The sequence below is a fragment of the Amblyomma mixtum genome, chromosome 2, assembly GCF_055824585.1.
Source record: "Amblyomma mixtum isolate Tamu chromosome 2, ASM5582458v1, whole genome shotgun sequence".
NCBI classification, from domain to species: domain Eukaryota; kingdom Metazoa; phylum Arthropoda; class Arachnida; order Ixodida; family Ixodidae; genus Amblyomma; species Amblyomma mixtum.
In genome coordinates, this window is record NC_143013.1 from 184,162,790 (window position 1) to 184,189,855 (window position 27,066).

Sequence of the window (27,066 nt, forward strand, 5' to 3'; positions counted from 1 at the left end):
ACGGTCGCGTTTGTGCAGCTGCATTGTTTTTGCAACATTGTTTGGCAGAGAAGAAACAACGGAGCTCCATGTGCAACACCGCCTCCGGTCTGTTATCTGTTATTGTCCTGACAGCATTGGCAAGCCCTTTTTTCTGACCTCAAGTTTTCAAGTTCGCGTTGGAATGAATGATGCCATAGCTTTTGTCTTCAAGTATTTGGGAAGTAAGAACATATTTATTTTACAAGCCCGGGTCTAATCTTCCTGAGAAAGGGGATTAGTACTCCTCGCCCAACGCATCGTGGGCGCACGTTGAGAGTAGTGGCAGTATAGGCGCGAATCGGTCGACATTGCTGGAGCGAGCGAGCTCCCACAGTCCCCGAGACGTATCAACGGTATGGATTTTCGAATGTCTTACTGTGCGGCTTTGATGTGTCGGCCCCCACCAAGGCGTGCTGGTTGTTGGAATGTGCATGGCAGTGTGTGAAAGTTGGCCGTGCAGATAGACCATGAATGTAATGTTTGTAGCTTTGTGTCGTCAGTGTCTGTCTTTGCGCGACGGACAACGTTTCCATGCTCGCATGGCATGTGTTTCGTTTGGAAGGGTAACGATCTACTGATGTTTCTTACTTCACCAAGATCTCGCGAGTGAGTTTTGGGAGTTGTTCCCCATGGTGCCATGGGTTGTAGTCCTCTGGCCACAGGAAAATAGGTTCCATGTTTACGTCAGCGTTTGAGATCGCTTGAGCTTTTAAATCATTCCAGAATAACTTCTAGGAAAGGAGTATCTTGTAATTTTGTGGCGATACATATTTTATTCATTGATTTAGATTACTTTGGTTAACCTCAAGGCGAAAGTAATTACATAGGTAGCGCTTAGAAGTATGTTTGAATAACAGGTATGAGTGCTTCCTGGTTATACAAGATTGGATAAAATATTGCGCAATCTTGGCTACATTCCTAGTTATCCAATGTTAGCCAAGGCACTGCGAGAACGGGAATGATAGCAGTGTAGGTGACCTATCCTGAAATACGGTTCCAGTTGTACGAGATACGTGGCATTAATAACTCAAGAAGAGCTTTCGTGAGATGCATTCCTTCCATTTCGTTATTTTTTCCTTCACTGTACAGTGATTATGAAGGCAAGAAAGCTGTTCAAGCACGGCTTGAGGTATTCTTGGCTTCCTTAGCAGGCATTGCCACTAGCGAAGAACAGGACGAGACAACGCACTAAGACGTAGCTCGGTCACGTTTGAAACAAAATTCACAACAAAAATGAAAACGTATTACAAGATAAAAATAGCACACTGAAGATACATTTCATCAGACTGCATACATCGAGTGCACAATAACTACACAGTGCTAGAAATTAGCCTAGTAAGCTTATAAATATGGCAATGCAATCAGAAATCCTTAGTTTAGCAGCGTCGATACCGGATTTATATATTCATTTAACAAGCATGGTAACATATCATGAAGCTTTTCGCGACTATAATTCGTGCGGCATGAAATTTCCCAACAGTGTGTTTACCTCGTGGTGTGGACTTAATGGGCTGGGTACAGCCTGGAAATGTTGGTAAGCATATTATTTTCCCGCTTATTACTAGTATAGTGCTCTTGTGACAGCATAGATATAGATCAGTAACTCGGAGTTCATTGAACTCTTTAAAGAGCTGGGAGGTAGACTAAGTATGGTACTATAGCAATAATTCGCACGACTTTTTTTTGTTACTAGTATATATGATGATGCTGATGATGAACTTTTTTATGGCGCAAGGGGAACTGTTGCTAAAGTGCGCCATGGCAGAAGGTTTTTCTTTTCTTTTCGTTTTTACTGAAGGTGGGGTGAAAAACCTATTTAAAAAGCATTTCACCCTAAAGAAGCCGAGAACCAGGCAAGGGAAAGCTTGTGCGCATTGCTTCACTGGTGGGTTCCCAGTGGCGCTGGGGACCGAACCCCGCACATCCCTGTTATTAGTATATACAGCAGGGGAGGACGGGGTAGTTGGTGGTTCGTACCTTAAAGCATATTGCAAACGCGCGAACGACAAGGCACAAAGAAAGAAAAAGACAGGATTGACAGTTATTGTAGCATAAACAGACAGTTATTGCAGCTTGTTTAGGTTACTTTCTATGGTTCAGTCCCATACTAGAAATCAGTTATCTGGGCAAGGATGCAAAAAGGGATCCATATCCAGGGTATATCACCTAAGACTTCACACGATTAAAAAAAGGGGGCATCTTTATTTAGAAGGGCGCTTTTTCGGCTTAGCACTGCCAGCGGCGTAGGACATCAGAATACAGTTAATACGTGTCAACTAGCAAGCTCATTAACTAATATTGAATTGTTAACTTTTCAACTATTGCTATTAGGCTCCTTAATTATTAAGAGGCGTGTAGCCCACCGTAAGAAATATCAGTATCAGTTATACAACTTCGAAAATGCGGTTACCCTCGGAGCAGCGCCCAAACAAATTCTGCCTATATCGCGCCAAAATACACGCGCTTTTGAGAAGTTTCCAGGCAAAGTAACCTCTCCAGTGCACGTTACTATTGAAATAACCAAAATTTGTTCGGCCATATCGACGAGGGTAACCGAATTTTCGAAATTCCAAAAACTGATATAGATGACACTTGAGTTGGGCTACACGCCTCTAAATAATTAAGGAACCTAACAGTAATAGTTCAACAGTTAACTATTGAGTGTTAGTTAACCAGCCCGCTAATTAGCACGCCTTAGCTTGATTCTGATCTACTGCAGTGCTGACAACGCTAAACCTACTTTTAAAAGTTGTCTTATGTCTTAGGTGCAACACCCTGCATGATTAACTTCAGTCCATCAGTTAAAAGATGCGGGTATTGACTTAATATTCCTATCTCACTGCTCGGTTTCTTCAACGCAACCTTTACGGGATCATCCAATTGCAATTTATTTCAAAAATCTATACACACCAAGAACTTTAACACTTTGTATGATTTCAATCTTAGAAGATCTAATCATGACCTCATCAATTACGGTCACCTGCTTACCCTAAGTTTAAAAATATTCTTTTTTTTCTTAGTATTTAGTTTCAAGTGGCCATTGTCGTCCACTAATATACCACTCGTTCCACATCGTTTGCCTTTACAATAGTGCCATTAACATAAAATGTAGCTGCAAATACACTGATATCGTCAGTATGAAGAAAAAGTTAACTTCTGGCGAGATATTAACGAGATCACTTCCAGGAGGAAGAGCAGCGAACATAAAAAACCACCTTGTGGAACACCGGGTAATTTGTTGTTTTTTTTTCATTTTATTTCATTTACTTGCTTCTTAAGGGCGCGAGGGCATTACATAAGTGTGAGGCGAATTAACGCGATGTATATTTCTTGAATGTGGAAAAAGGTGAAGAAAAAGACATAAAATACAACTAAGGGAAACAAAGACAAAAACAAGAAAAGGTGACTTTCTAGACACCTCTCGTGTGCGCCTGCCCTCCTTCTGTCCCGTTTCTGTGCACCGTGTTCTTTCACAATGTTTTTTCCTTTCCAAACAACACCGTGCTAAGCTTTCGAACGTGAATTTGCTACCGTCAGCAATGGCTATGTGACATGGCTGCGTCTAACATGAGGTGAACTAGACAATATTTTCATTTATGACACCCTGACGCGGCGCGTACGCGAGAGCAGACCTCGTGATGGTGGTGGAAAAACTTTTATTTAGCAACCCTTAGCAGGAAGCCAGTGAGGGTGGGGATAGGCCTCCCCGTCATGCTGGTCCAGGGCCGGACGGGATTCAGAAGGTTGTGCCCCGGTGCGAGCCGCCCGGAACAAATCAGGCGAATGGGTATGCCCTGCGGGCCGTGTTTGTACTCCTCGGGTCTAGAGCATTTCCAGTGACTCAGATAAACCGGAGGATATGTCATACAAGCATAATTTCGATTCAGTCGTTAAAAGTTTCATTGTATCATGTGCTGGCTTCACTTCAACTTCAAATTCAAATTTGCTTAAACTTCATTTACTGCACGCGGATGGATGCGTCTGCTGAATTCCTATTTCGATCGCATGGTTTTGCTTCTTAGCAGTGCCGTTGCGTTATAACACAGCCTTGATTTGAGGAGTCATGAATAACAAATGCGTTTTTAACTATTCGCTTGGAGCAAGGAGCAGAATGAGCTGTTAGACTTACACATGCATTATTCGGCTCATCTATCCACCGACGTATTAGGACCCACATGCAATCTCAATTACAGGAGACAGAGATTCCAATATGGGGAGTCATTACATCACGTCGAAGGAGCCCGCTGAGCTGCCAGTTGAAATCGAGCCGAAGAAATGTGGTCAGCGTGACATGGAATCTCCTACAGGACCAGGTAATCGCTGACGGGCTCACGATGAACGCATAAATGTGCATTTTATAACAGCTGCATAAACGCAACAAGCGGCTGCGAAAAACAAATGAATTCGAGCACCTTACTAAGCACTACGTCGTTTGTGAAGCCTCTAAAGTCAAAGTTACTTTAACCTTTTACACAAGTTCCCATTTTAATGTATAAACTTGGAATGTTCACAAACAAATGGGTCTGTAAGCTGGAAGGGTCTGTTTGCTTTGAACAGCCTTTAGAGCTTTTCTACTGATGTTTATTCAAAACATTTTCTTATGCAGCTGTGTTGTTTATGCCGTGAAAGTTTGCAATCATTAATATAAATATTTTTAAAACTGATGCAGTTTACGTAAAGCAGGCGCCGAAAATCCGAAAGACACCATAACAGATTTTCAGCCAGCAACGAATTATATTCAAAGTTTTCATAGCACATATTGTTGGTAGCCGCGAAGAAGAAGGTTGGGAGAATAATAGCGACCGGGTGATCGTTCTTCATAGCACTTATTGATAGAAGCCACACAGGAGATGGTTGGGAGCAGGATAGCAACCGGGCGCCCTTCGCAGGAGGACGAAGGTGAAGAGGGAAAGAAGCAGCTACACTGTAGAACACCCCAAGAACACGAAGTACGCTTACCGTACCGTACGAAGTACCCGAAGTACCTAATTTAACAACCAAAATATCTCGCTTCCGCTATTATTTTCATAGTCTCACAAATGCCGCAACTACAGCCATGCTTGCAACGATATTTACAATCCAATACACATCGAAAGTCGATCTCGCCTTCTTTCGTTATCAGTTTCGTTGTGTTCTTTTTTTCTGTGATCATATTCGGGAGATAAACATACCCTTTCTGCCAGCACCAGTGATATGCTAATCTTTACTCGAGTGGGTGCCTGGAATGGTACCGTTCTCTGTCAGCTGCACTTTGGACCGCAGCTGCAGCGCTCTTTGCACCACGGAGTTCAGTCAAGAGTGATTGCCACCTCTTGAAGGCCGGAATGAGCTGTTTGTTTAATGTGCCGACAACACTGCCAAGAAGCTGTCGCTATGATTTGGGTCATGTGAGCTGTGGACTTGGGAACCACGCGCGAGACTTGCTTCGCAATCAGCAAACACACCAATATGCCTGCCGTCAACCGAAGCAGTTTTTCTTTGTAGTCTGCGGCTCTTCTGTCCAATTCTCTTTCCGAATGCTTATCACTAGGCTTGTACTCACGCACATTTCTTGAAGGTTGCTGCTTAGGTTTGGGAGTTTAATTTTCTCCCGTGGACATTGACATCCCGTGAACGGTACAACGCCCAGGCGGCGATTTGTAAGGTCATGAGCGTCACAAAACTTACTACTACTCAGGGAGTTAACTTGTCAAAAGGTGACCCGAACATCCTTCGCTATAATCAATGCCCAAAACCTATGCCAGGCTACTCATGGAGGCATCATACGCCTGCAGAGGACCGATACGCGACTTTCTAATTTACATGCCACAACTTGCAAGGTAAACCCAATTACTGATAATAAATCCCATGAACAGTTAACAGCTATGAGCCTGATTTCTAGGGCATACTAAGGAAATTTTAGTCTCGATTTAGATGGCTCTAAGCTTTTTCATTGAATCTGCGATTCGGACTGAGACTCCTTCCGGCAGCGGCGATAACCTCCCAGTTTCCATAGGCTAGAACAAAGAAAATAGAGAGCAACAGCCTTCATCATCGCATGTGGTGCGCTAAAAATAGCACGCCGTTCCTCAATAAAAGTAGCCGTTAGCTTCTTTTTGAGCAAATGAAACTTGTGTTGTCATGTTCGAAACATCCCGCTAGCCTTTCTTTTCATGGTCAGTGCAGTGACGTGTTTCTTCTCTGTGCTCCGAAAGTGGTCTTCGTCAGTGTACCACTGCCCGCTTGCTGCGCGGAACGAACTATCTTCAAATGCTAATGTGTTGCAGCAACATTATTCGCTCTTGCTCATGTTAGCTCAAGCGCGATCCTGCAGTATTGAGATCTGATCGTCAGGGTGTCTAATCGTTACCTCTAACGTTGCGATACATATTTCCGTATAGTGAGCCCAACATGTGGATCTGCGGGCATTCGATTCCCACGCAGTCGCCGTGTTCAATCTTTATTTAGTTTTTGGTGGTTGGCAGCCCGCGTTAACACAGCGAACAATTTGTTTCAAAAGCGCTCATCTGCTCACTGCATGCCTTCCCCGCTGAGTCGCAGTACCGCTGCAAAATATATAGCCATTACACGCAGTGTAATGCAACTGATAAGCGCGAGGTGTTGAGACACAATCACGTTTGACCGCCACTCCATTATCGTGTATACCACTTACCCAGGGTGCTCCGAACTCCCTCCAAGTTATCAGTTCTCGCCGCCATCCAAATTCCGCGAAAGCCGGCGCGCGTAGACTGAAGATAGCAGCAACAGCTGTTCTTCTAGAGTGGTCACGACAGTGTATCTTTAAGGCAACCTCTCCCCGTCCCCATGAAGCCGCAGTTTTTGTGCAAGTCCAAGCCTCCTGAGCCCCGACTATGGAAATTTGTCCAATATATTGGACATTGGTTATTAAGTCAGTACTCGTACATCAAAGCATTCATCTTCATGAAATCCGGTTGTCCAATACATTGGACAACTGGTGGTGCCATCTGTGCTTCGTTTTTGAAATTAAATTATTCACTTTCACGCCAAAACGCTTCGACAATGGCAAAGTTCAGTGGCACGGCGTTCTAGGCCACCTGCTAGAACTAAGTATTGTTTCTGGCATTTTTGCTAGGGTTGTGAGAATAGTACTTTTTCCAAACCGAATCGAACACGAATATTACACTGTTGCTATCGAATGGAATACAAATAATTTAGCTAAAAAGCGAATCGAGTACGAATCAAATAGTGAAAGCAGCGAATCGAATATATTTATTTATTTATTTATTTCATTACCCTCAGGGCCAGAGGGCATTACAGAGGGGAATGGGTTACAAACGAAAGTGAAACGAAAAATACAGCTGTAAATACACATGAATTTTTTAGACATAAATGAAGCTCACAGAAAAACGAACAAACAGGTTGCTCAAAACATATAACAAATTAACAGCGCATATCGCAGAATAAAACAACAACAAAAAACAACAGCGTACAAGAAAAACAAAAACAAGAGAAATCGCGTTCAAAAGGCACTAAAATACGCGCATATCGAACAAGTGGAATAACCGTAAACAAAGATACAAAAAAGATGACAGTGTTAAGGATTCTTGAGCTTATGACAGCAGGAGGCTGGTTAAAGCAGATTTAAACGCAGAATTATCAGAAATTTCGACGATAGATCCGGGAAGGTGATTCCAGCTTACTGGCGTACTTGGGATGAATGAATTGTGATAATGGTTGGTTTGGCATGAAGGAATACCAACCTTATGACGATGGTCAATACGATGTGAAATGTAACAGGGTGGTAATATCATTTTATTCTTAATTAAGAATGGGATTGTCATAATAAATCTTATGGAACAGGCAAAGACGGTATATTTTCCTACGTTGTGACAGAAGGGGTAGTGACAAGCTTGTTTTCATAGTCTTGACGCTGGAGTTCGAATACTCTGCAAATTTTGTTCATATCATTTGTACGTTGATTACAAAACATGAAAAAGTGGTTTTGGTTTATGGGGTTTAACGTCCCAAAGCGACTGAGGCTATGAGAGACGCCGTAGTGGAGGGCTCCGGAAATTTCGACCACCTGGGGTTCTTTAACGTGCACTGACATCGCACAGTACACGGGCCTCGAATTTCTCCTCCAAAGAAATTCAACCGCCGCGGCCGGGATCGAACCCACGTCTTTCGGGCCAGCAGCCGAGCACCATAGCCACTGAGCCACCGCGGCGGCAAAACATGAAAAAGTGCCTGAAATTTAATTTTATTCAAAATGCAGTGGCATATATAGTACACAACAATACACAACTGCGTCAATCTTGACTACAGGTGAGATCAAGTCTAAATCTCTAAAAAAAAAAGATTGCACACAGCCATAAGCAAAAGAAAATAGCGCTCAGTAAAGTCAAGTGGAGTTGGCAGGGGTTAATAAAGATACTAGCTGCATTTTGGCTAGGAGTACAACCTGGCACTACTAAAACGCACAACTAGAAATTGAGTACTGTCAACATGACATCAGTCCAACATCACACCAACTCAGAGAAGACTTTCTCAGACTAGCCATGAAAATTTTTGAAATGCTTGACTAGATTAAGGCACTAACATTGCGGCGGAATCCCACAGAAAATGTAGATACAAGTGTAGATTAATCTGCAGTTATTACTTCAGCCTTTAATCACTAGGAATGAACCTTGCCACAACAATTATTGGAAACGCCTATTTAAAAATATAAAATTTGATATCCCAAAACGTGGAACATTAGAAGTAGTGCAGATGCAGTGAAACAAAGCGCATTTTAGAAGAACTTAACTGGGTTAATGAAAGACTGGGCATGTTCCAATGGCAGCACTGTACATAAAAAGAGTGCTTTAACTATGTGAAGAAAATAAAGGCAGTCTTGGGCCTCATAACGTAACTACCGATATTAACCAACAAATGGTTCTGGACTCTGAAATTGCACAGCAGGTCTGTTGTTAAATGTTACGGAAGCTCCGACTGCACTGAGTTGTCGTGGACGAAAACAATGTGCTCCACACTGTCCGATGAAAGTGATTCCAGCCGATAAGTTACTGTGTTGGAGCAAGTCGAGAAGAGTCGCTGGCTTGCCACCTGAGTAGCCGGAATGGCAAATTACTTTCTGGCCATCGTTGCAAGAGATCCATACTTGATTTTTCGTTCTGTTTGCCGCCACTGAAATGGACTGCTATCACGAGGCAACACTGGGGACTGAAAGTATTCGGACATTTCTTGCATCAAAGAAAATGGGTTCTCTTTGTGTTATGATGATACCAAAGTATTAAAAATTCCCCAAATGGATGACTGTTCTTCTCTACAATCCATCTGCTCCTGTGCAGAAGTTTCTTGTGAGTCGAACTGTAACAGCCCTGACTCTTCCTGTTCCTAAAGTACTGAATACAAGAGGGACCGCATGTGCCCCTTTTCTTGCTGGTCGCTGAAGACATCCTTGAAACGAGGGTCAAGCAGAGTGGCAACAGCATGGGGCATCTGTGTGCTCATACCTTGAAATCTTGCTTTCACAGACCTCAGGACGTTCTATGAAAACTCTAGCTCCTCAGCTCCTCTAGCCTCTTTAGAAAGCAGCACCTGAATGCAGTACACAAGGGGAATAACAAGAGACAATGTTGGGTGGAACTCGGAACAAACAGTGGCAGTGGCTTCTTCAGCCGATTGCAGCACTGACACGAACGCTGCTACTTGACGCCATTCAAGAGGGCTCAGGTTGCCAACAGAATCTATTTCTGCCAAGTCTACCGCCACAGCTGACTTCAGCTTCTGCAAGCGCGCTAGCATAGCGTATTCACTATTGCATCTTGTAGGCTCATCTTGTATCACCTCCAGTGGCTCCTCTATGCGAATTCTCCTTTGTATTTCTTGCAGTCTTGTTCTTGCGCTCTGCTTCGTTTGTAGGGCCCAACGATAGCCCGTGCGTTTCCACACACGCTTGCGAATCCGTTGCTTTCTTTCTTCCCGTCCTGAACACAAACTTGCAGAGTGCGCGCGAAACAAGCAACGTGCACCCAGGACGTTGGCTGAATTGCGGTCACAAAGTTCCGAGCATTGTCAGTCATACATAGCAAGGAAGGTCCTCAGGTATGTCCCACTCTTTCAAAATGTCCGTGAGTAAACAACGCAGGTTCTCTGCAGTATGGTTTGCACACAGGTGACGGCACGGAAGAACAAAACTGTGAGGCCCGAAGTCGTCACTCAACACGTGGCACGTCACAGACACGTAACTATCCCCTGCTCGCGACATACAGCCGTCAGTTCTGATGGCGACAGAGCCTACATAGGTGCTGATGACGCTGTGGAGCTTCACAAGGACGGAGCGTTTGACAGCGTTGTACATTTCAGGCACGACGGTCTTCGAGAATGTCGTGCGACAGGAGTCTATGTATTCGGGCATCGTGTACCGCATCAGGTCTTGAAACCCTGGCTCTTCGGCAATACAGTAGCTATGCAGGCCACTTACAATGGAAGTAGCAATGTCTCCGAAGTGCCTTGGCGCGGGGGCTCTGAGGGCTCAGCAGTGGCTTGAAAAACGATCTAGCGCTTGCCTTACTTGTCTGTGATGTAGAACGCTGCTGAGCAGCAGATGCTCCGCTCTCGTATTCTTTGCGGGCTCCTGGATGCCGTCTGAGGTGGTTGATCAAAGGCGTCGTTGTGCTGGCTGGCGTTTTGAGAACCGCTCCGCACAAAACGCACGTGGACGAGCCTCCCTCTATACGTTCGTAAAAATCCCAAACACCACTGAATTTCTTTGGGCAGGTCGCAGTCGCTATTTAACCTTCATTCATGACGAGGCAGCAAGAGGCGTCGGAGCAGCGGCGTCGATCGGCGCGCAGAAAGCAGCAAGCGAAAACAGACCCGTATTGTTCCGTTTTACTTTTGACGTGCTGTCAGGAGCAGCGGAGCCATGCAAGAGCGGAGCGGTAGCGGCGGCGCTGCGGTAGGGCGCTATAACTCGTGGAGTAATAGATGTGACGGGAAAAGGTCAAACGCTGATCTCTTCTAGGGGGCTGATCCACTGATCTCTAGGCACATTCAGTTGCTGGTTGTTTTTATCTACAACAATTACATTGCAACGAGTTTATTTAGTGAACTAGATTGCATGATGCAATATATCAGACATTACGAATGGCTGAGCGACGCTTTCGTCCGACTTGCGTCCGCGTAATCCGAGACGCTTCCCCTGCTATCGACTCTTCTAACTAGTTATCGCCGAGCGCGCGATCTCCTCATCGTCCTCTTTCTTTCAGTGAGTTTCGTTGCTTTCATTCTTTTATTGCGAAAGCAATACTAGTTGCACTTTCAGCCCGTCGCGTAGCGAGGCCGGTAGCTACCATATTAGCATATTGGATTGGATTGGGTCGGATCAGATGGATTGGATTGGATTAGATTGTATAACCGATGTATCACCACAAGCATAACCACAAGCACCACCACCAGCTACACTACCAGCTGAACCATGGCTTAGCTACGGATATTGCTTTCGTAGTTACCGGGCTTAACCAAGCTAAGCCACAGCCATTTTTTTTCACTTAGCTCACGTGTTCCCCTCTAGGTGGCGCTAGGCGACCGGAGGTATATAGTGCAGAGGTGCATGAGTATGAGCTGACAACGTTCATGCAACTCTCATGCCATGTGCCGCTCGCATAATAAACTTAACCTCAATTATTGATCAGGTAAGTTAATGAAATATTCAGGGAATAAACATGTAGCGCCACTTCTCGGCAGGTTAGAGGCGTGAACTATGACACGACTATGAGAAGTTTCCTCCGCAATTGAAGATATGTCCAACCTTTAAGGTCGGCTTTATGAATGTTTCCATACGAATGGACCGTGTCGCGGCCACGCTGAAGCCTGTAGGCTCCCTAAAATGGAGATCTCTGCTTCTCGCGTAGGTCTATTGAGGCAGCAAGCTCTGCTTGCTCGGAGCTGACGCTGCCTTCGAGAGAATTGTCGAAGGTAACCGAGGCGTTCTTTCGTGCCAGTTATTCAAAAAGTATTCGAAAATTATTCAAAAATATGCGGCGATATTCGAACAGTGTCGAATAATTTTCAATTTCCACTATTTGATTCGTTTAACGAATCGAATATGAGGATATTCGATTCGATATTCGAAAATTTCGTATATTCGCACACCCCTAATTTTTTCCAATTCTCAGGGCATTAATTTGGTCTCATACGAACAAAAATCAAAAATGGAATAGGAAACAAGCAGATATCACAATTTTAACTCTACACGCCTTTGCTTTTCTCTGCTTTCTATTTGATTTCGCGCGTCCAATACGTTGGACGCTGGGACTCAAACCAGTTATTTTGACCATGCTTTTGAGTTGGCTTTGGTGATAGCAGTAAACAAATACTGCTGGTATTGAAGGGCTCGGGACGAAATCATGTGTTTTTTTTTTCTAGTTGGCAGGGCTCGTGTGTCTGATGAGACTGCCGAAGCACTTTTTCAAAGAATTGCACAAGACAAGTCGGACAATGGCCTATCGGATAGCGACGACGGCATTATTGTCGATCCAAACTTCAGTGTAAGACTTGAGGATAAATGCACGGACGAAACCAGCTATGACGACGGTTTCTCAATGGTGACCTCCAAATTTTTGTGAGCCACCCCCGAAATTTGGCCCACCGGTCCTTGAAAATTTCACTTCATCCCATTTTCACCAAACCAGGAGTCTAAGCTAATCTGAGTATAACAAACTCAATGGTGACTTCCATACATAGCCATACATGTTTCACAGCTATATCTCAAGTAATATACGGCATGCGCACTGTGTGAAAAAATGCGGCTGGAGTCCTGGTGTCCAATATATTAGACATGGTGCTCAGCTAAAACTATCAGTGCTGTTAAAAATATATCTCTCACATTTCACCTTTGTATGCCTACAAATTTATTCTGTACGCCTACAAAAAATTTGGGAAATAGAATGCATACCGGTCTCAGTAGGCTGGTGTATACTGCGACTTTTTAGTATGGTACAAACGAGATATACAGTATGTCCCACTCATAGCGACATGCTGACGGCCGCATCGAAGACCAGGATTCTTGACTTCGTAAGAACCGCCACTTTTTTCCGGTTGAGTCATTGGTCATAAAAAAGGTCGTGGCTTCTATCCGCCTTTCTTCAGCAAGAGTGTCAGGATTTTCTTATGGCTTTGGCTAACGTTGCCCTTTCTTCAGTTATTCGTCTCCCTTCGAATACGAGCTGTAGCGCCCCTTTTTCATACAACATACACGCGGATACGGAGAAACCGCACGTGCCTCCGTAAACCACGCTCGCGGCAAAGACTTTTGGTCTACAAAAACTACTACGTCTTTCCTCCGAACTTCGCCTTACGAGTTGCCGCTCTCAAAGAGTGCGAACAGTCAGGTGCGCCTTGCCCCAACGATGTCATAGTTTTGTTGTCTATTCCTACAACCAGATCTTTTATATTTCTGTCACAATCGAGCAGATGTTGCTCCTATAATTTGCTTTCTACAATAGCGTCTGCACAGCTTGAATAATCTTTGAGGGGCTTTTTCTCCGCCTGCTTATTACTGCTTTACCTTGGAGCGCCCTAAGCGCACCTTGGAAGTTACACACTGTTTTATACAGAGAATTCCGTTTTTATGTGCGGGAATTTAAAAAATTCCTGTGAGCAAACTACTGCCTAATCGAGAGCAAATTTCGCTCACGGGGTAGCATATTATGGTCTACGTTATTTGAGATGTAATTAAACGTCGGTACTTGCCTGCATTTCCTGAAATTAAAAAGAAACTGCTGTCAACTGCGAGAAAAGCTTTCGCAGACGAGAGCTATACGCGAGCCGAACAGCTGGTTTGACAGGGCACGCCATCTGCCGGAAGGCGAGGCAAACGCGTCAAACCAGCTGCTCGGCTCGCGTATAGCTCTCGTCTGCGACAGCTTTTCTCGCAGTTGACAGCAGTTTCTTCTTAATTTCAGGAAATGCAGGCAAGTACCGACGTTTAATTACATCTCAAATAACGTAGACCATAATATGCTACCCCGTGAGCGAAGTTTGCCCTCGATTAGGCCACTAGTTTGCTCACAGGAATTTTTTAAATTCCCGCACATAAAAACGGAATTGTCTGTATATATATATATATATATATATATATATATATATATATATATATATATATATATATATATATATATATATATATATATATTATCTCACTGGCGAGCCATGAAGTAACGATAAACTCAGTGTGTCTTAGGTTGTATTTCTGTGGATTATGTACTTAAAACTTCTTTACAAATACCGCAGAGAGTTTCGATTGTGCATCACGAAACTTTTCTGACGGATTCATCATTTTAGTATATACGCGCGTACTTATAGGAAGCGTTATGCGTGATATCCGGCTTAAAAAGATGCCAGTCATTTCTGCTCGCATTTCAACGAACGAAACGCAGGCCGGAATAGCGGAGGCAAACCTGTGGACCGCTGTTGGAGCGTGGCTGTGTTGATGGCCGCTGCCGCCTTTCTGATAGCGATGCCTTGGTCCTGGTTCGGTCTTCTGTTCGTGCTTTTCATGGAAAAGTTCGGAGTGACGAGGGAAGAGGCGTCCTGGCCAAAAAGTATCGGCTCCATGCTCAGTCTCCTCTCGGGTATGTGAAACTGAGAGTTTAGCCCTCGCTACGGTGAGTATCTAGGTGCATGTCTGCGGGTGTTTCCAGGATTTCTATTTAAACATACGTAGCAGCTGAGTTTCACGGGTCGCGTTAGGCGCAAAATCTTTCGGTGACTTGTAGGTCTCGACCACGCTCGACTATAAAATAGATGGGGCACTTTAGAACGACTTGTTATCTGCCAGGGTGTCCTGCACGGAACTGGCCCTTGTTGAGCTAAAGGACACGGTGGGTACGCGTGTCATGCTTCAAAAATATCAGTTCCTACGATGGCTAGTTTAGAGCATGTCCGCGCCATATAATAAGCTTAGACCATGTGTTGGTGATTAAGAGCAGATCTACTGCACATTCAGAACAATGTCGAGATTGACTGCAGAGCCGACGATCGCTAAAGAGGAGCCGTGCCGGGCAATCCTGTCGACGTGGGGATATCGGCCAGGCGCGATCATTCTTATGCTGGAGTGGGTGAGGGTTGGAGTCTGGGAGAACAGGGAAGCATATAATTTTTCCACGTGTTCGCGTCGAAGGAGGGCGAAAGCACTGGAAGATTTTTAATGGTTTTGCTAATGTGCTCTTTTTACATGAACCGAACTGTCCTACTGCTTGTACTGTTTTCGTCCTATGTCTCTAGGATCTTTCAATATTGTTCGTATATATAGCCCTGTTTTTGATCTATGTATTGTTTTCTTCACTGTCCCACCCCCTCTGTAATGCGAAAGCCCTGAGGGTAAAATAAATGAAATGAATGAAATGAATTAATGAATGCCAAAGAAAGCCTCTCACCCAACTCAACATGAGGGAGCTTCAGATCACGCTTTCCATAACACGCATTGTCCGACTGCTCGCAGGGCTCGGCGTCCACGTCCTTCAAAGGCGCATCAAGACATACTACGTGGTTCTGCTCAGCACTGTGGTCGTCTCTGCAGGGTTCGTTTTATCGGCCTTCGCTCCAAGCATTTTGTGGATGACCTTGACTTTCGGCGTGATGCATGGTATGGCTTTTGTATGCGTTTATGCTTTTTTGTTTGAGCAGAGCATTATATCTATGGTAGAGTAAAATAGCCCACATGTACCTTCTTTGCGGTACGGAGAGTTGAGCTAGTTGGTGCATGGCAGGACTGCGCAGCGCACAAAGGACGAGGACACAGAGAAGATGCGACCACACACGAGCGCTGCTCATTTCTAGTACATCGAGCCCCTTCAGATGTGACACAGCGCTCGTGTCTTGTCGCATCTTCTCTGTGTCCTCGTCCTTTGTGCGCTGTTCAGTCCTACCTTCTTTGCGTAAAGCAACCAGGCAACAGGTTTGCTTCCTTAACCTACTGCGCCGCACCTATGGCACCCGTCTCGCTCTAAATCTCTTTAATGTATACCCTAAACAAGAAGTAAGAAGGAAGCAAGCTGTTCTCTATTGGCACTCTCTGTTATAAAAGGGAACGCACAAGATGACACATTACTCTCTTTTTACTCCCACATAGGCATAAATTGTTAAGCACATCTGCGGTTCATTAAGACGTCGCTACAAGGCTGCAGTCACACGCATGCACCAGCCTTATACAAGGTGTTTCACCTGACTTTTCCAGGTGTTACCAGGTGATTTTACAAGGCGTTTCACCTGAGCAATAAGCTTTTCAAGTTAGAAGAGCGCTTTTTGGCATAGCACTGTCAGCCATGTAGTGCATCAGAGTATAGCTAAGAGGTTATAATTAGCCGGCTGATTAACTAATGTGAATAGTTCACTTTTTAAGTTTTACTATCAGGGCTTTTACTTATTGAGATGCGTGTAGGCGAGAGTAAGCATGATCCATATCTTGATGTTTTAGGAATTTCGAAAACTTAGTTGTTGTCCTCGGCGCTGTGGCCCAACAAAATCTGGCTACATCCCTCCAAAATACATTCTCTTTCGAGAAGTTTGCAGGCAAAGCAACCTCTCCAGTGCACGTAACTCGTCGAAATTGCGAAAGTTTGTAGGGCCACAGCGCCGAGGGTAACTGCGTTTTCGAAATTCTAAAAGCTGATATGTATAACAATTAAGGTTTGTTACGCAAAGCTTAATTATTAACGAGCCTAAATGTAATAGTTAAAAAGTTAACTTTTCGATATTAGTTAACCAGGCTGCTGTTAGCACGTCTTACCTGTATTCTGATGTAGTACAGCGCTGAAAATGCTATGCCGAGAAAAGCGCCCTTAGAACTTAAAAAGCCGATTTTATAAAATTGTGTAAAGACTGAGATGAAACACCTTGTATATAAGCGCACATAGTCGTATTTGTGATAGCACTGCTGCCATATTTATCTCAAATCAATTACAAGGTCATTCTCTTGCATATCGCTGATCATCTGCCGCTCTTTTTAGTCATCAAAAAAAAGCGCTGCCACACAGACAGATGCATGGGTCATGTTTCGATATCTAAAGATGTGAACCAGTTACCTTTGGAAAAATTTCATGGTTCATCCTAAGAGTCATAGAAAAAAGGGGGAAGTGCGAACAACCCTGACAATAGCTACGAAACACACGTTTCGCTCTTGACATCCATATACTTCCAGTTTTTTCATCGTAAGTCCATACGTCCAGAAAAACACGTAAGCTTTCCAGAGAAAATAAATTACGAAACGTAATAAAGAAGAAACATGCACTGTTCAAGTGTTTTGCTTCAGTCCAGAAACGTAAGCCGATGAACGCTGCTTTAGAGCACTTGAAAGCGGAATAAAGAGTAATTTTACACGGGCGAAAAAGATATCTATCACATATTATATCAGAAATACGTGAAAAGAATGAGGCGGTATGGCAGAAATATAAAGGTGTGCTCTGTGAAAGCTGGCAGCATGATTAAGCCAAACGATAAATTATCTGAAATGCGGTGTGGTTATTGCTGTGTTCACTGGTGAAAACTTTAATGAACTTTTATAGCGGATGTTTAACCTAATACTACCGGCAGTTTCTTTTTAAATACGATTTTTGAGTTAGAAGGGCGCTGTTTTCAACCATGCATTGCCAGTGGTGCTGTGCTTCACATTATAGCTAAGAGGAGCGTGCTAACTGGCTGCGAAACTAATATTAAGGAGTTAAGTAAACAAGGGAAGGGGATGAGGGGCTCGAGCCCCTCATTCCCCTTCCCTTGTTTGCTTAATTGCTTAGCGAGGGCCTCGGTTCTGGCAGCCTTGACGCCATAGGAAGCATAAGAGGGTTGTCACACAGCTTCCACCCTCGCCGTTCGATGGCGTTCTACGTCACACCAGCGGTAACTCAGGACGTTCCACGTCGGCCGCTTACGAACGTGGGTGGCGCTGATGAACACTCCCAAGGTTAGGTTATTTGCAAACATATATACCCCCGAAAGCAGAAGGTTTGACAGCCGTCGCCGTAGCTCAGACTAATAAAGAAAAAAAAAAGTCGCCGTAGCTCAGAGGTAGAGCACCGGACGCGTAATTAGGAGGTCGTGGGTTCGGATCCCACCAGTGGCATGTGGTTGTTTTTTCTTCTGCTTTTATAATCAATTAGCTTTAAGCGACAACATATTCAGTAATATTCTTACTTGATCAACAGCACAAAAAATAAATAAATTAAAAAATCCCCTGTGCTCCTTGGTTTCTATGGCTTCTCTCATAATATTAAGGAGGTAACTTTTTAAGATTGCTGTTAAGCTCTTCATTTTTCAAGGCTTGTAGCCTACGATTACAAATATTCATCGCATTTTTTTTAATTTGGAAATTATCATTCTCATTGGCACTACAGCGCAAGGATCTGTGGGACAGCGCAGACGCAGAAACAACACCGCGTGGTAAGAAAGAGATTTAGCCACGCCTACGAGCGCACCACGTAGCAGTGCTGGTATCACGCGCTCATTTCCGTGCCCCGTAGTGAGGAGTGGAGATCGGGCAGAGAGTTCACGACTCGGGGTTGCCTGCCGTCTGCACTACGTGACAGTTGGTGTAGGTGCTGAACCTTGAGCCTGCCATGTGTTTGAAGATTAAGTCTACCAGCCAGACTGCACCGCTAGCCTTCATACTTCCAAGGACGTCCTCATAAAGAGGCGAAAATATGAGTAACCAAATTGAGCCAAATTGGGCATGCCTTCTTCGCGCCCCAAGGGCCAGCACGGGTATAATATGAAAATAACGAGACCCTTGCGCTTACGTGAGGCGCACTCGAGAGGCAACTTGTGGAAACGTTCACGAGCGTTGCCAACAGGGACGAAACAGAGGTATCTCTGCAATCCAGGAAAGGTCACCTGAACGGGCTTGTCACTGTATACTCGTACGTGGGTGAAATGACAAGCCTCTTCCCTCCAGCTGACCCAGAAATGGCAACAGAAAAATCCGCTCCTTGGTGATGGGTGTGATGTGAAACTTGTTGCCAAGCTCTTACGCAACCCGCCGAACACCCTCGGGAAGTTCCCAGACGAGGCGACCACTTTCAAGACGACCGTGGACATGAAAGCTCCCCAGTACGATTGACAGATAGACGGCTTCAACACCAACTATGAAAATCTTCGAGACGTAATCCTTGAGAGCGACTGAGGGGGCGTCACCACCTTCCTGCCGCTTTTCTGCACCCTCATGTCGCGTCGCTAAGGGACTTGGCTCTTGAAGAAGTCCAGCACGCTTTAGGCGCCCTTCAAACGGTGATCCCGAGGCTGAGGCCAAGGACTAAGCCGCTATTCTCCACAGACAAAGGCACCCCGTTTGTCCAAGCCGGGAGCTTTACGACCCCCTTTCAAAGCCACTGCTGCTCATCCGCAAACCAATGTTTATGGGTCGCGCTAAGGAAGCCCGAAGGTTGGAGTACTACTCACCATCGGAGGCCCCTGTGCTTTCATTGCGGCGAACCTAGGCGTGACCTCCTGCACTGAGCATATTGAAGAATTGGCCTTTCCTACAACGCACAGCGGCCAGAACCCGACAAGTACCCACGCGAAGTAGAAGAGGAGCTGCTCATCGAGGCCCCCGTTGGGGTCATCTGGCGTCTGCGCGGTTTCCATTGCAGCCAAACTTCTACGGGAGGCCACCCATGATGAGGCATTCAATATAATGAGCTCTATACGAGTACTATACGAGGACTAACGCCGTGCACAGAACTCTAGATGACCCAACCATCTCGTCATTCTTACAAGAGACAGAGCAGTAGCCCTAGTCGCACACCAATGCTAAATGCCAGGGCAAGAAGCGCTTACTTTGCAGTGACTTTTAACAACAGCAAAGTTATCGCTTTGCTCGACACCGGAGCAGACTGTTCCCTCCTCAGTGGAGGAGCGAAGATGGAGAAAGTCTTGATTTGTAGGGAGACCAAATTATTGTCTCGCCAGGGTGATGCACAGCAGTGACAATGCTGAACATACGCACTCGCCTGGCACCTCCACCAGATGTCACGTAGCGGTGGCGGCAGGCAGTCCAGAAGCAGGCAGGCAGACTGGCGTCAAACTAGAGAACTGTTTATTTCGGCGAAACTTCTCTCCGAAGAACGCAGCTCAGCATCTGCGTAGCAGCGGGTGAGCTGGGCGGTAGTCGATCGGAAAGCCTGACGCTTTCGGTCGCACTCAATTGAAGTCTAATTTATGAAACGGAACGCCACAAAGCGGTAACGGCTATAAGGACGCCGTAATGGAAGGCTCCTGGCTAATTTCGACCACTTGGAGTTATTTTACTTGCACTGACAACGCACAGAACACAGGTGCCTTTTCCGTTTTTCCTCCATCTTCACCTCTACCGTTCCCCTGCGTTTCAAACTGTTTTAATAATCTAAAAAAATCGCTAAATGAATTGCACTAAGTTACATTATTTCGAGTGAAACCTGGTTTCTTTAAGCGTGAGAAACAAAACGATAATCCTATGTACCGACGGCTTAGAACAGAAATTGTATGAAAATAATTGTCATAGAGCCTGGTTAGAAATATTTTGATGGAATTTGAAAAGACCCATGTAAAATGATATGCGCGCTCTTTTTGCGCAGGCCTGGGCCACGGAATCTTCATAACGTCGTCCGCAATCTACACATTGCAGCACTTCGTCAAATACCAGACAGTGGCAACGTCGTTCATCTTCATCGCCTATGCTTTATCGGCTATCGTCAGCCAGTTTGTGCTGGCCCGTCTCGTGGACACGTATGCTCTCGACGGAGCCCTGCTGATCTACGGAGGCATTCTCATGAACACGACTGCAATTGTGATGCTGGCCAGGAACGAATATCTGGTCACACTCTGTAGGAAAAGAACGAACGCAAACTACCTGCACAACGGCGGTCCCGGTCCAGTTTGCTATGCTGCCATGACCGACGTGAAAAGGTAGTGAAGCAAAGTTGTCGCACGTTTTACACTGCTGCGCTACCACGCGGCGGATACTTCTCCAAAATCAGCTGGATTGATTTCAGTGCGAGACAAAGGTAGTAACGACATCTAAGTAGCCCTGCCTCGCGCTAGCGGCGCCTATCTTACATCAATATATTGCGGAAACTCACATCGAACCTTGGTTTTATAACATGCCAACCCCTCAAAGCTAAATCTCCTTGGTTTGGACAGCTAGTTTCTAAAGAACGCAGATCACGTAAAGGTACTCAGCAACGTTCTTTGCAACTTCATCGTAAGGCACGCCGGTAGCAAATTTATTGACGGAGGTAGGGTAACTTCGTGCTAGAATATTTTTCGAGATGGAGCTCTTCCTCTGTAGCAGGGGAGCTGAGAATGTGCCCACTGTGCACTACAAAATTTCACCGAAAGCACATCTAATTTTCTGTGAACACATATTGTGTTGTGAGTGTCCATTGATTCACCTCCGTCGTTGGCTTGTCAGCTGCAGTGTCCACCATACGTGGCTCATAATTTCAGTCCGCCTTTCTTAACAAAAAAAAAACATTACAGAGTGTACGTGGCAACAAAAATATAAATAATGACAGAGAAGCTGTTCACTTTCTTGACACTGGAAAGAATGTAACAAGTTAAAGCGTTAACTAGGATCCCCTTTAATTACTTCTCCAGCAGATCTCTTCTTGAGACCGGCAACATTAGCTTTTTGATGAGCCTCTCGGGCAATTATCCCTCGTAGCGGAGAAGTACTTTAGAACGAGCACTGGCCTTTGACGCAGTCAGGGACACACCGCCAGCAGGGCGAAACCGCATCGCTGCCCGCGCTCTCACCTGATTCCTACGACTGCTGGTCATCGCTAGAGTTCATTGACTGGCTCAAAGCACAGAAAGCGGTTGTGGCGGTCATTAACAAACCGCAATGCGGCCTCGTCTAAACTTCTTTATACAGGGTGATTTTTAATTTGAAAACTGTCGGTGGTACGTCGACGCGGTCTGCTGAGTTGGATTATTCAGCAAGCTGGACATTATATAACTTATATGGATGAATAAAAAGTTATGATTTATCTAAATTTAATTAAGAAATCTCATTTATAATTAAACGCGCAAAGAATACATAGCAAAAATGATCGCCTTATGTAATCGGCAATGAAGTTCGAAATATCTAAAGTCACAATACGCGTTTTACAGCTCGTTCAGTTGCCTTTCTAACATCGCGTATTTATAAAATCGCGTGTCTCAGTCTAATTCGGCATTGAATACAGGCACAGTTGGTGGTTTTGATGCTTTAAAAGAAGTTTACTTGATTGCCGCGATGATGCCACGCGCAGCCACGCCAGTTTATAATTAAGTAAGGAGGAAAAATGAACTCAAAAAATTTTCAAATGCATATTTCTGGCGTTCAGTATTTATAACCACAGTGCCGAGTACGAAAACGTAAAATGCTCGCATTCGGTGTTGACAGCCATCACTTTCGTAATACGACCTTGTGCCTACATTCAAAGTATAAAAGTTTATTAGTCATATAAATTAAATACTCGTCCAATTGTATCATGAACATAATGCCTTTTTTACAAACCAGCTCAACAGACCGCAGCAACATACCTCTCGCAGTTTTTTTTTAATAAAAACAGATAATAACGAAAAAACTCACCCTCTATACATTCGTAATCTTACATTCGCTTATGAAATGGCCATGCTCAGTCACTCAGGAGTTGAAATGCAAAGCAAGTTCAACAAGGCAGAGCAGAACGCTGGGTCAAATAACTAAAATGCACAAAATAAAAGTAAGGTTCAACACCCTCGGAACGGAGCAGCATTGAGGTGCTGTAAGGGGCAAGGGAATAAGTCTACTTAGGGCAGGTAGTGACCGCCGATCCGAATCACGTTAGCGAAAAAAAGTAGAAGAATAAGATTAGCATGGAGCGCATTTCTCAGGTTCTCTCAGATCGTGTACGCCTGTTTACAACTATACCCCAAGAGAAAAATTTATGCCAGCTGTATCTTGCCAGCCTATGGGGCAAAAAGCTATGGGGCAAAAAGCTGGAGGACAACGAAAAGGTTCAACTTAAACTGAGAACCATGCAGCGAGCCATGAGAAGAGAACCAATAGGTTAACGTTGAGACAGGAAGAGCACAGAGCGAACCCAGGTGGTAAAAAACATCGACTAGAGGCGAGTGCAAATTATATCCCAGTTGCAATCAAGAGGAATAAATAGGCGTAGGCAAAGAACGTAATGCGAAGGCGAGATATTCGATGGTCCTTAATAGTAATTGATTACATTCCGAGAGAATACGAGCGTAGAAGGGGGCGACAGAAAGTTAGCCGGGCGGATAATATTAAGAAGTTTCGGGGATAGGGTGGCCGCCGCTGGCACAAGACTGGGTTAATTACACTAATATGGCACATGTTTTTGCATTGCAGTGGGTATATTGAGGCTGATGATTGCGGGGTTGTGTCTGCGAGTGCTTCGCTAGAAAAGGACGTTTAATTCGATCACACTGCTCCTTGCTGTAAAGCGGCCGGTACAAAGCTCACGGCTGCAGCAACTCGTGCTCTCAGAGGGCCACTCGAGCGATCGTTCCACGAATCGCTTTGAAACTACTGAGCTACTTCAACGCCGGCTGAGTTTCCTACCAGCTTTGCGCGAAAGAAATAGCCGCAAAACTATGTTTATCTCCGAGGGGCGGAAATATGCTAGATTTGTTACTTAAGGATTATGATAATTAACTTCAGTTTCTGAGATGGCTTGATTTTGTTCTCAATTGCGTTTTGCTTATATTTCAGCCAGGTGGTTTCTAAACTAAGAAGAGAACCAGCCTATAAGAAAGCAGCTGAAACTAACATAGGCGTTTAACTTCAACGCTAATTTTTTCGCAACTGCACAGACTAGCTATGTCTTGGTCGTTAAAACTTCCTGGTGGGCGAGTTGGTAGTTCATCTTGATTTAGAAATGTTATAGCGCAAACAAAGACACGGACAAGAGAGACGAAACACACACACAAGCGCTATTTTAGCGCTTGTGTGTGTGTTTCGTCTCTCTTGTCCGTGTCTCTGTATGCGCTATACCATTTCTACTTCAATATGTCTTGGTAGGTTTAAGTAAACCAAATATTGTTTCCAGGGACTCATTCTTCGCACGACGGAGAGTGAGGAAAGTGGAAGGGGGGGGGGGGGGGGATTCAGAATTACAGAGTTGCTTGCTCAGAAATGGTATCACTTTGCACCGCGCGCTGCAATCCACTATAAAACGAAGGCTCCGCACAACTCTTCACGGCCATTTTCTCTACCCAGCTATTATTTCGCCCACGAAAACGTTTTCTTCTAAATGCGGCTAAGCAGCGAATTTGGATCCAAGCATGATAATTAATAATCCATGAATAATAATTCGGCCGTTGGTCTTCTAGTTCTTTCTCTTATTCTTATTGGGCGCTATTGCGTTCATGCAATCAAAGCTAGCAGTTTCGGTAACACTTCCGTTCTTAGATAAAGAAAGCGCTTTTCGATAATTCGTTTTTCTATCCAATTTCTATATGACTGAACTTATGTTCCTTGCGCTCTCATTTCATTTTTTATGAAAGCCCAGAACGACGACGAAACCTCCTCACGCTAATGAAGCGAGTGGGCAGGACAGCAGTTCCCTCATGCACGTCCTGCAGTTATTCCGCATGCCGGCTTTCTACGTCCTCCTGGGGGCCATCGTTGTCGGCGACTACACGATCGTCGAGTTCTCCACCACCATCGTCGACTATGGCACAGACAAAGGCATGACGCTGGCAACAGCCAAGCACCTGATCACATTCGCTTCGGTCGGCCAGCTCGCCGGCCGCGTCGTGGTACCGCTGCTGGCCGACTGCATGTCAGGCACCCGCCACCCTCTCTACATCCTATGCTTCCTCGCCATGTGTGCCACCATGATGGGGATGCCACATGTGACCAATTTTACAGGCGTGTTTGCGCTCGCCACTGTGGTCGGAGTGTCGCACGGATACATTTTGTGCATAAGGTACGTGCTTCTCGCCGAGTACCTTGGCGTCGAGAGAACGGCGGCAGCCTCCGGAATTGTTGGTGTCGTCATGGTGCCGGTGTCTCTGCTGAGCCCCATGATAGTTGGTGAGTGCAAAAGCGCTTGGTTTTTTTCTACTTCCACGTGCAATATTCTCCAGGACGCACAGCTTCCGACGTTGGCATGGAATTGTGCGGTCTGCTAAAGATCACCTGAATTCTAGAGGGTGCTTCGCATAAGATTGTTATCAGTTGTGCAAAATACGGAGTTAGAAGACCAGTTTCTTCGGCAGAGTATTGTTTCTGCTCATGTCGAACAGAAAACAGCTGAGACAAGTAACTATTTGGCCAGTTACCTATTTAACTAATATTGAGTAGTTCACTTTCTGCCATTAAAGTTAAGCTGCTCATCTAGGCCGCTCCTATGAGCACGCATCCCGTAGCGGTGCGCTTGTCACGTGTTGTCTGCCCACTCGCCGTTGCCTCCGAGATGCAGTTACAAAGCACGTAAGAAACGCGCGCTGTGTGACCCGCGTTCGTGGGCATGGCTTGCGCTCTCTGTGGCCACGAGGTTAAGGATTCGCCCGTGTGCTTGCCACAAATTCTTCCATTGTAGCGGCGATACAAATAACCATCTCAAAGCTTCTCAATGTTAACAGGGAAGTAATCTGTAACATTGAGAAATTTAATTACCGAACATTATTTAACAGACCAGCTATTTAGCTCGTTTTATCTCTTTTTAATGAACACCGCAAGAGAACAACATTTAAAGATCAGACGCCCTGCATAGCCCCGCTAGAGAACCCAAGTCGAAGTTTCACCTTTGATAAAAGCGGTCTGGAGCCACCATTCCATTACAAAACTTTATGCCTTGACGGCCGCTGTCTTATTTTGGAGACATGCTCCCCATGGTACAAAACATCCCGATGAGGAAGAAATTGATAACGCTGTTTTTATGCTTTGCGATTCACAAGATGGTGAGCGAAGGGTTGACAAAAAACGATGCATGCTTCTGCAGTATTATGGATGAGTTTTTCTACTAGTCGTAGTGGCAATATTATTCTCTTTATTTTTTTTTTTGGTGCGCCAAATTAAGTATCAAATAGAACCGCCTGTGCTTACCATTTACAAGCCCCACTCTTCAAGAGCCACAGAGCTTCGAACGGCTGAATTTCTCGTATACGCATTAAATTTCTCGGCGTCAAACGTAACACTCGTTGGAGTAAGTTGTGTCGGTAGCGCCACTGACAATTTTTTTTTTCACATTAGTGCCAAAGTCATCGCAATATTATATCCTTGCTCCACAAGCACGTTTACTAACGTAGCAGTGCAGCGATCCACGGAAGCCAGATGTCATGTTGCCAAAGGGCAAACATGAAGAAGTCGGTGCTAGTGAACATGCCAACCATGCGCACGGGATAAGGGGTAGAGTTTCAAGCATGCCAAATATACGGGGCGTTGAAACATTGGTGTCATTTTTCCAGGCAGTATGGGGAATCCAGCTCTCGAACGGTCTACCAAAACATTAAAGTTAGAAGTGTTAAAATCGCGCACCTCTGTTTCAGCCATGGTGCCATTTTCTTGTTCGGCGCACTCGCAGGTAAATTTCGTGACAATGGAGGCTCCTACGACGGATACTACCGGATGCTCGGAGCGGTCAGCCTGGCAGCCGCTGTCCTGTTCGCAATGCATGACATGTGCGGCAGAGTAAAGCAAAGCCCACAGAGTGAAAAACGTGAAGTTAACGTTAACCTATAAGTGTGGTATTTTTAATTATTTTTTTTTAAGTCTGGCTCCTGTGTAACCACCACACAACACTTCTGAAGAGCGCATACTCAATACAGCGTGTTATGCAATGAAACTCGCTCCTTGGAATGATTCTCTCTGCTACAGCAGTGAATTATGGAGCTCACATTTCACGCAGAAATGGCATTTGGTGAGCAAAATGTTTTTATACCGCATTGGTTTGGCATACATGCGTGAATAAGTGGGATACTCGCATTTTCTGCGGTGACGACAAACTAAACACCGCTCTCTGAGCTACTGCACCTTTCTCGGCTGTGGAGATTCGGCAAAGAAGGGGAGGGGGGTTTGCTAGAGATTTGAAGGCGGTTTTTGAGTTT

At 44.9% G+C, this 27,066-nt stretch overlaps 1 protein-coding gene across 1 annotated transcript; it reads left to right on the forward strand.

The window, feature by feature from the left end:
- The first annotated feature begins 319 nt into the window (after window positions 1-319).
- LOC149361790 (monocarboxylate transporter 12-like) lies at window positions 320-27,066 on the forward strand. Its single transcript, XM_089569587.1, has 7 exons — window positions 320-374; window positions 4,215-4,334; window positions 14,427-14,621; window positions 15,491-15,634; window positions 20,592-20,922; window positions 24,525-25,051; window positions 26,544-27,066. Exons 2-7 carry the CDS (start codon window positions 4,232-4,234, stop codon window positions 26,699-26,701), a joined length of 1,458 nt encoding a protein of 485 aa, XP_089425713.1. The 5' UTR covers window positions 320-374; window positions 4,215-4,231; the 3' UTR covers window positions 26,702-27,066.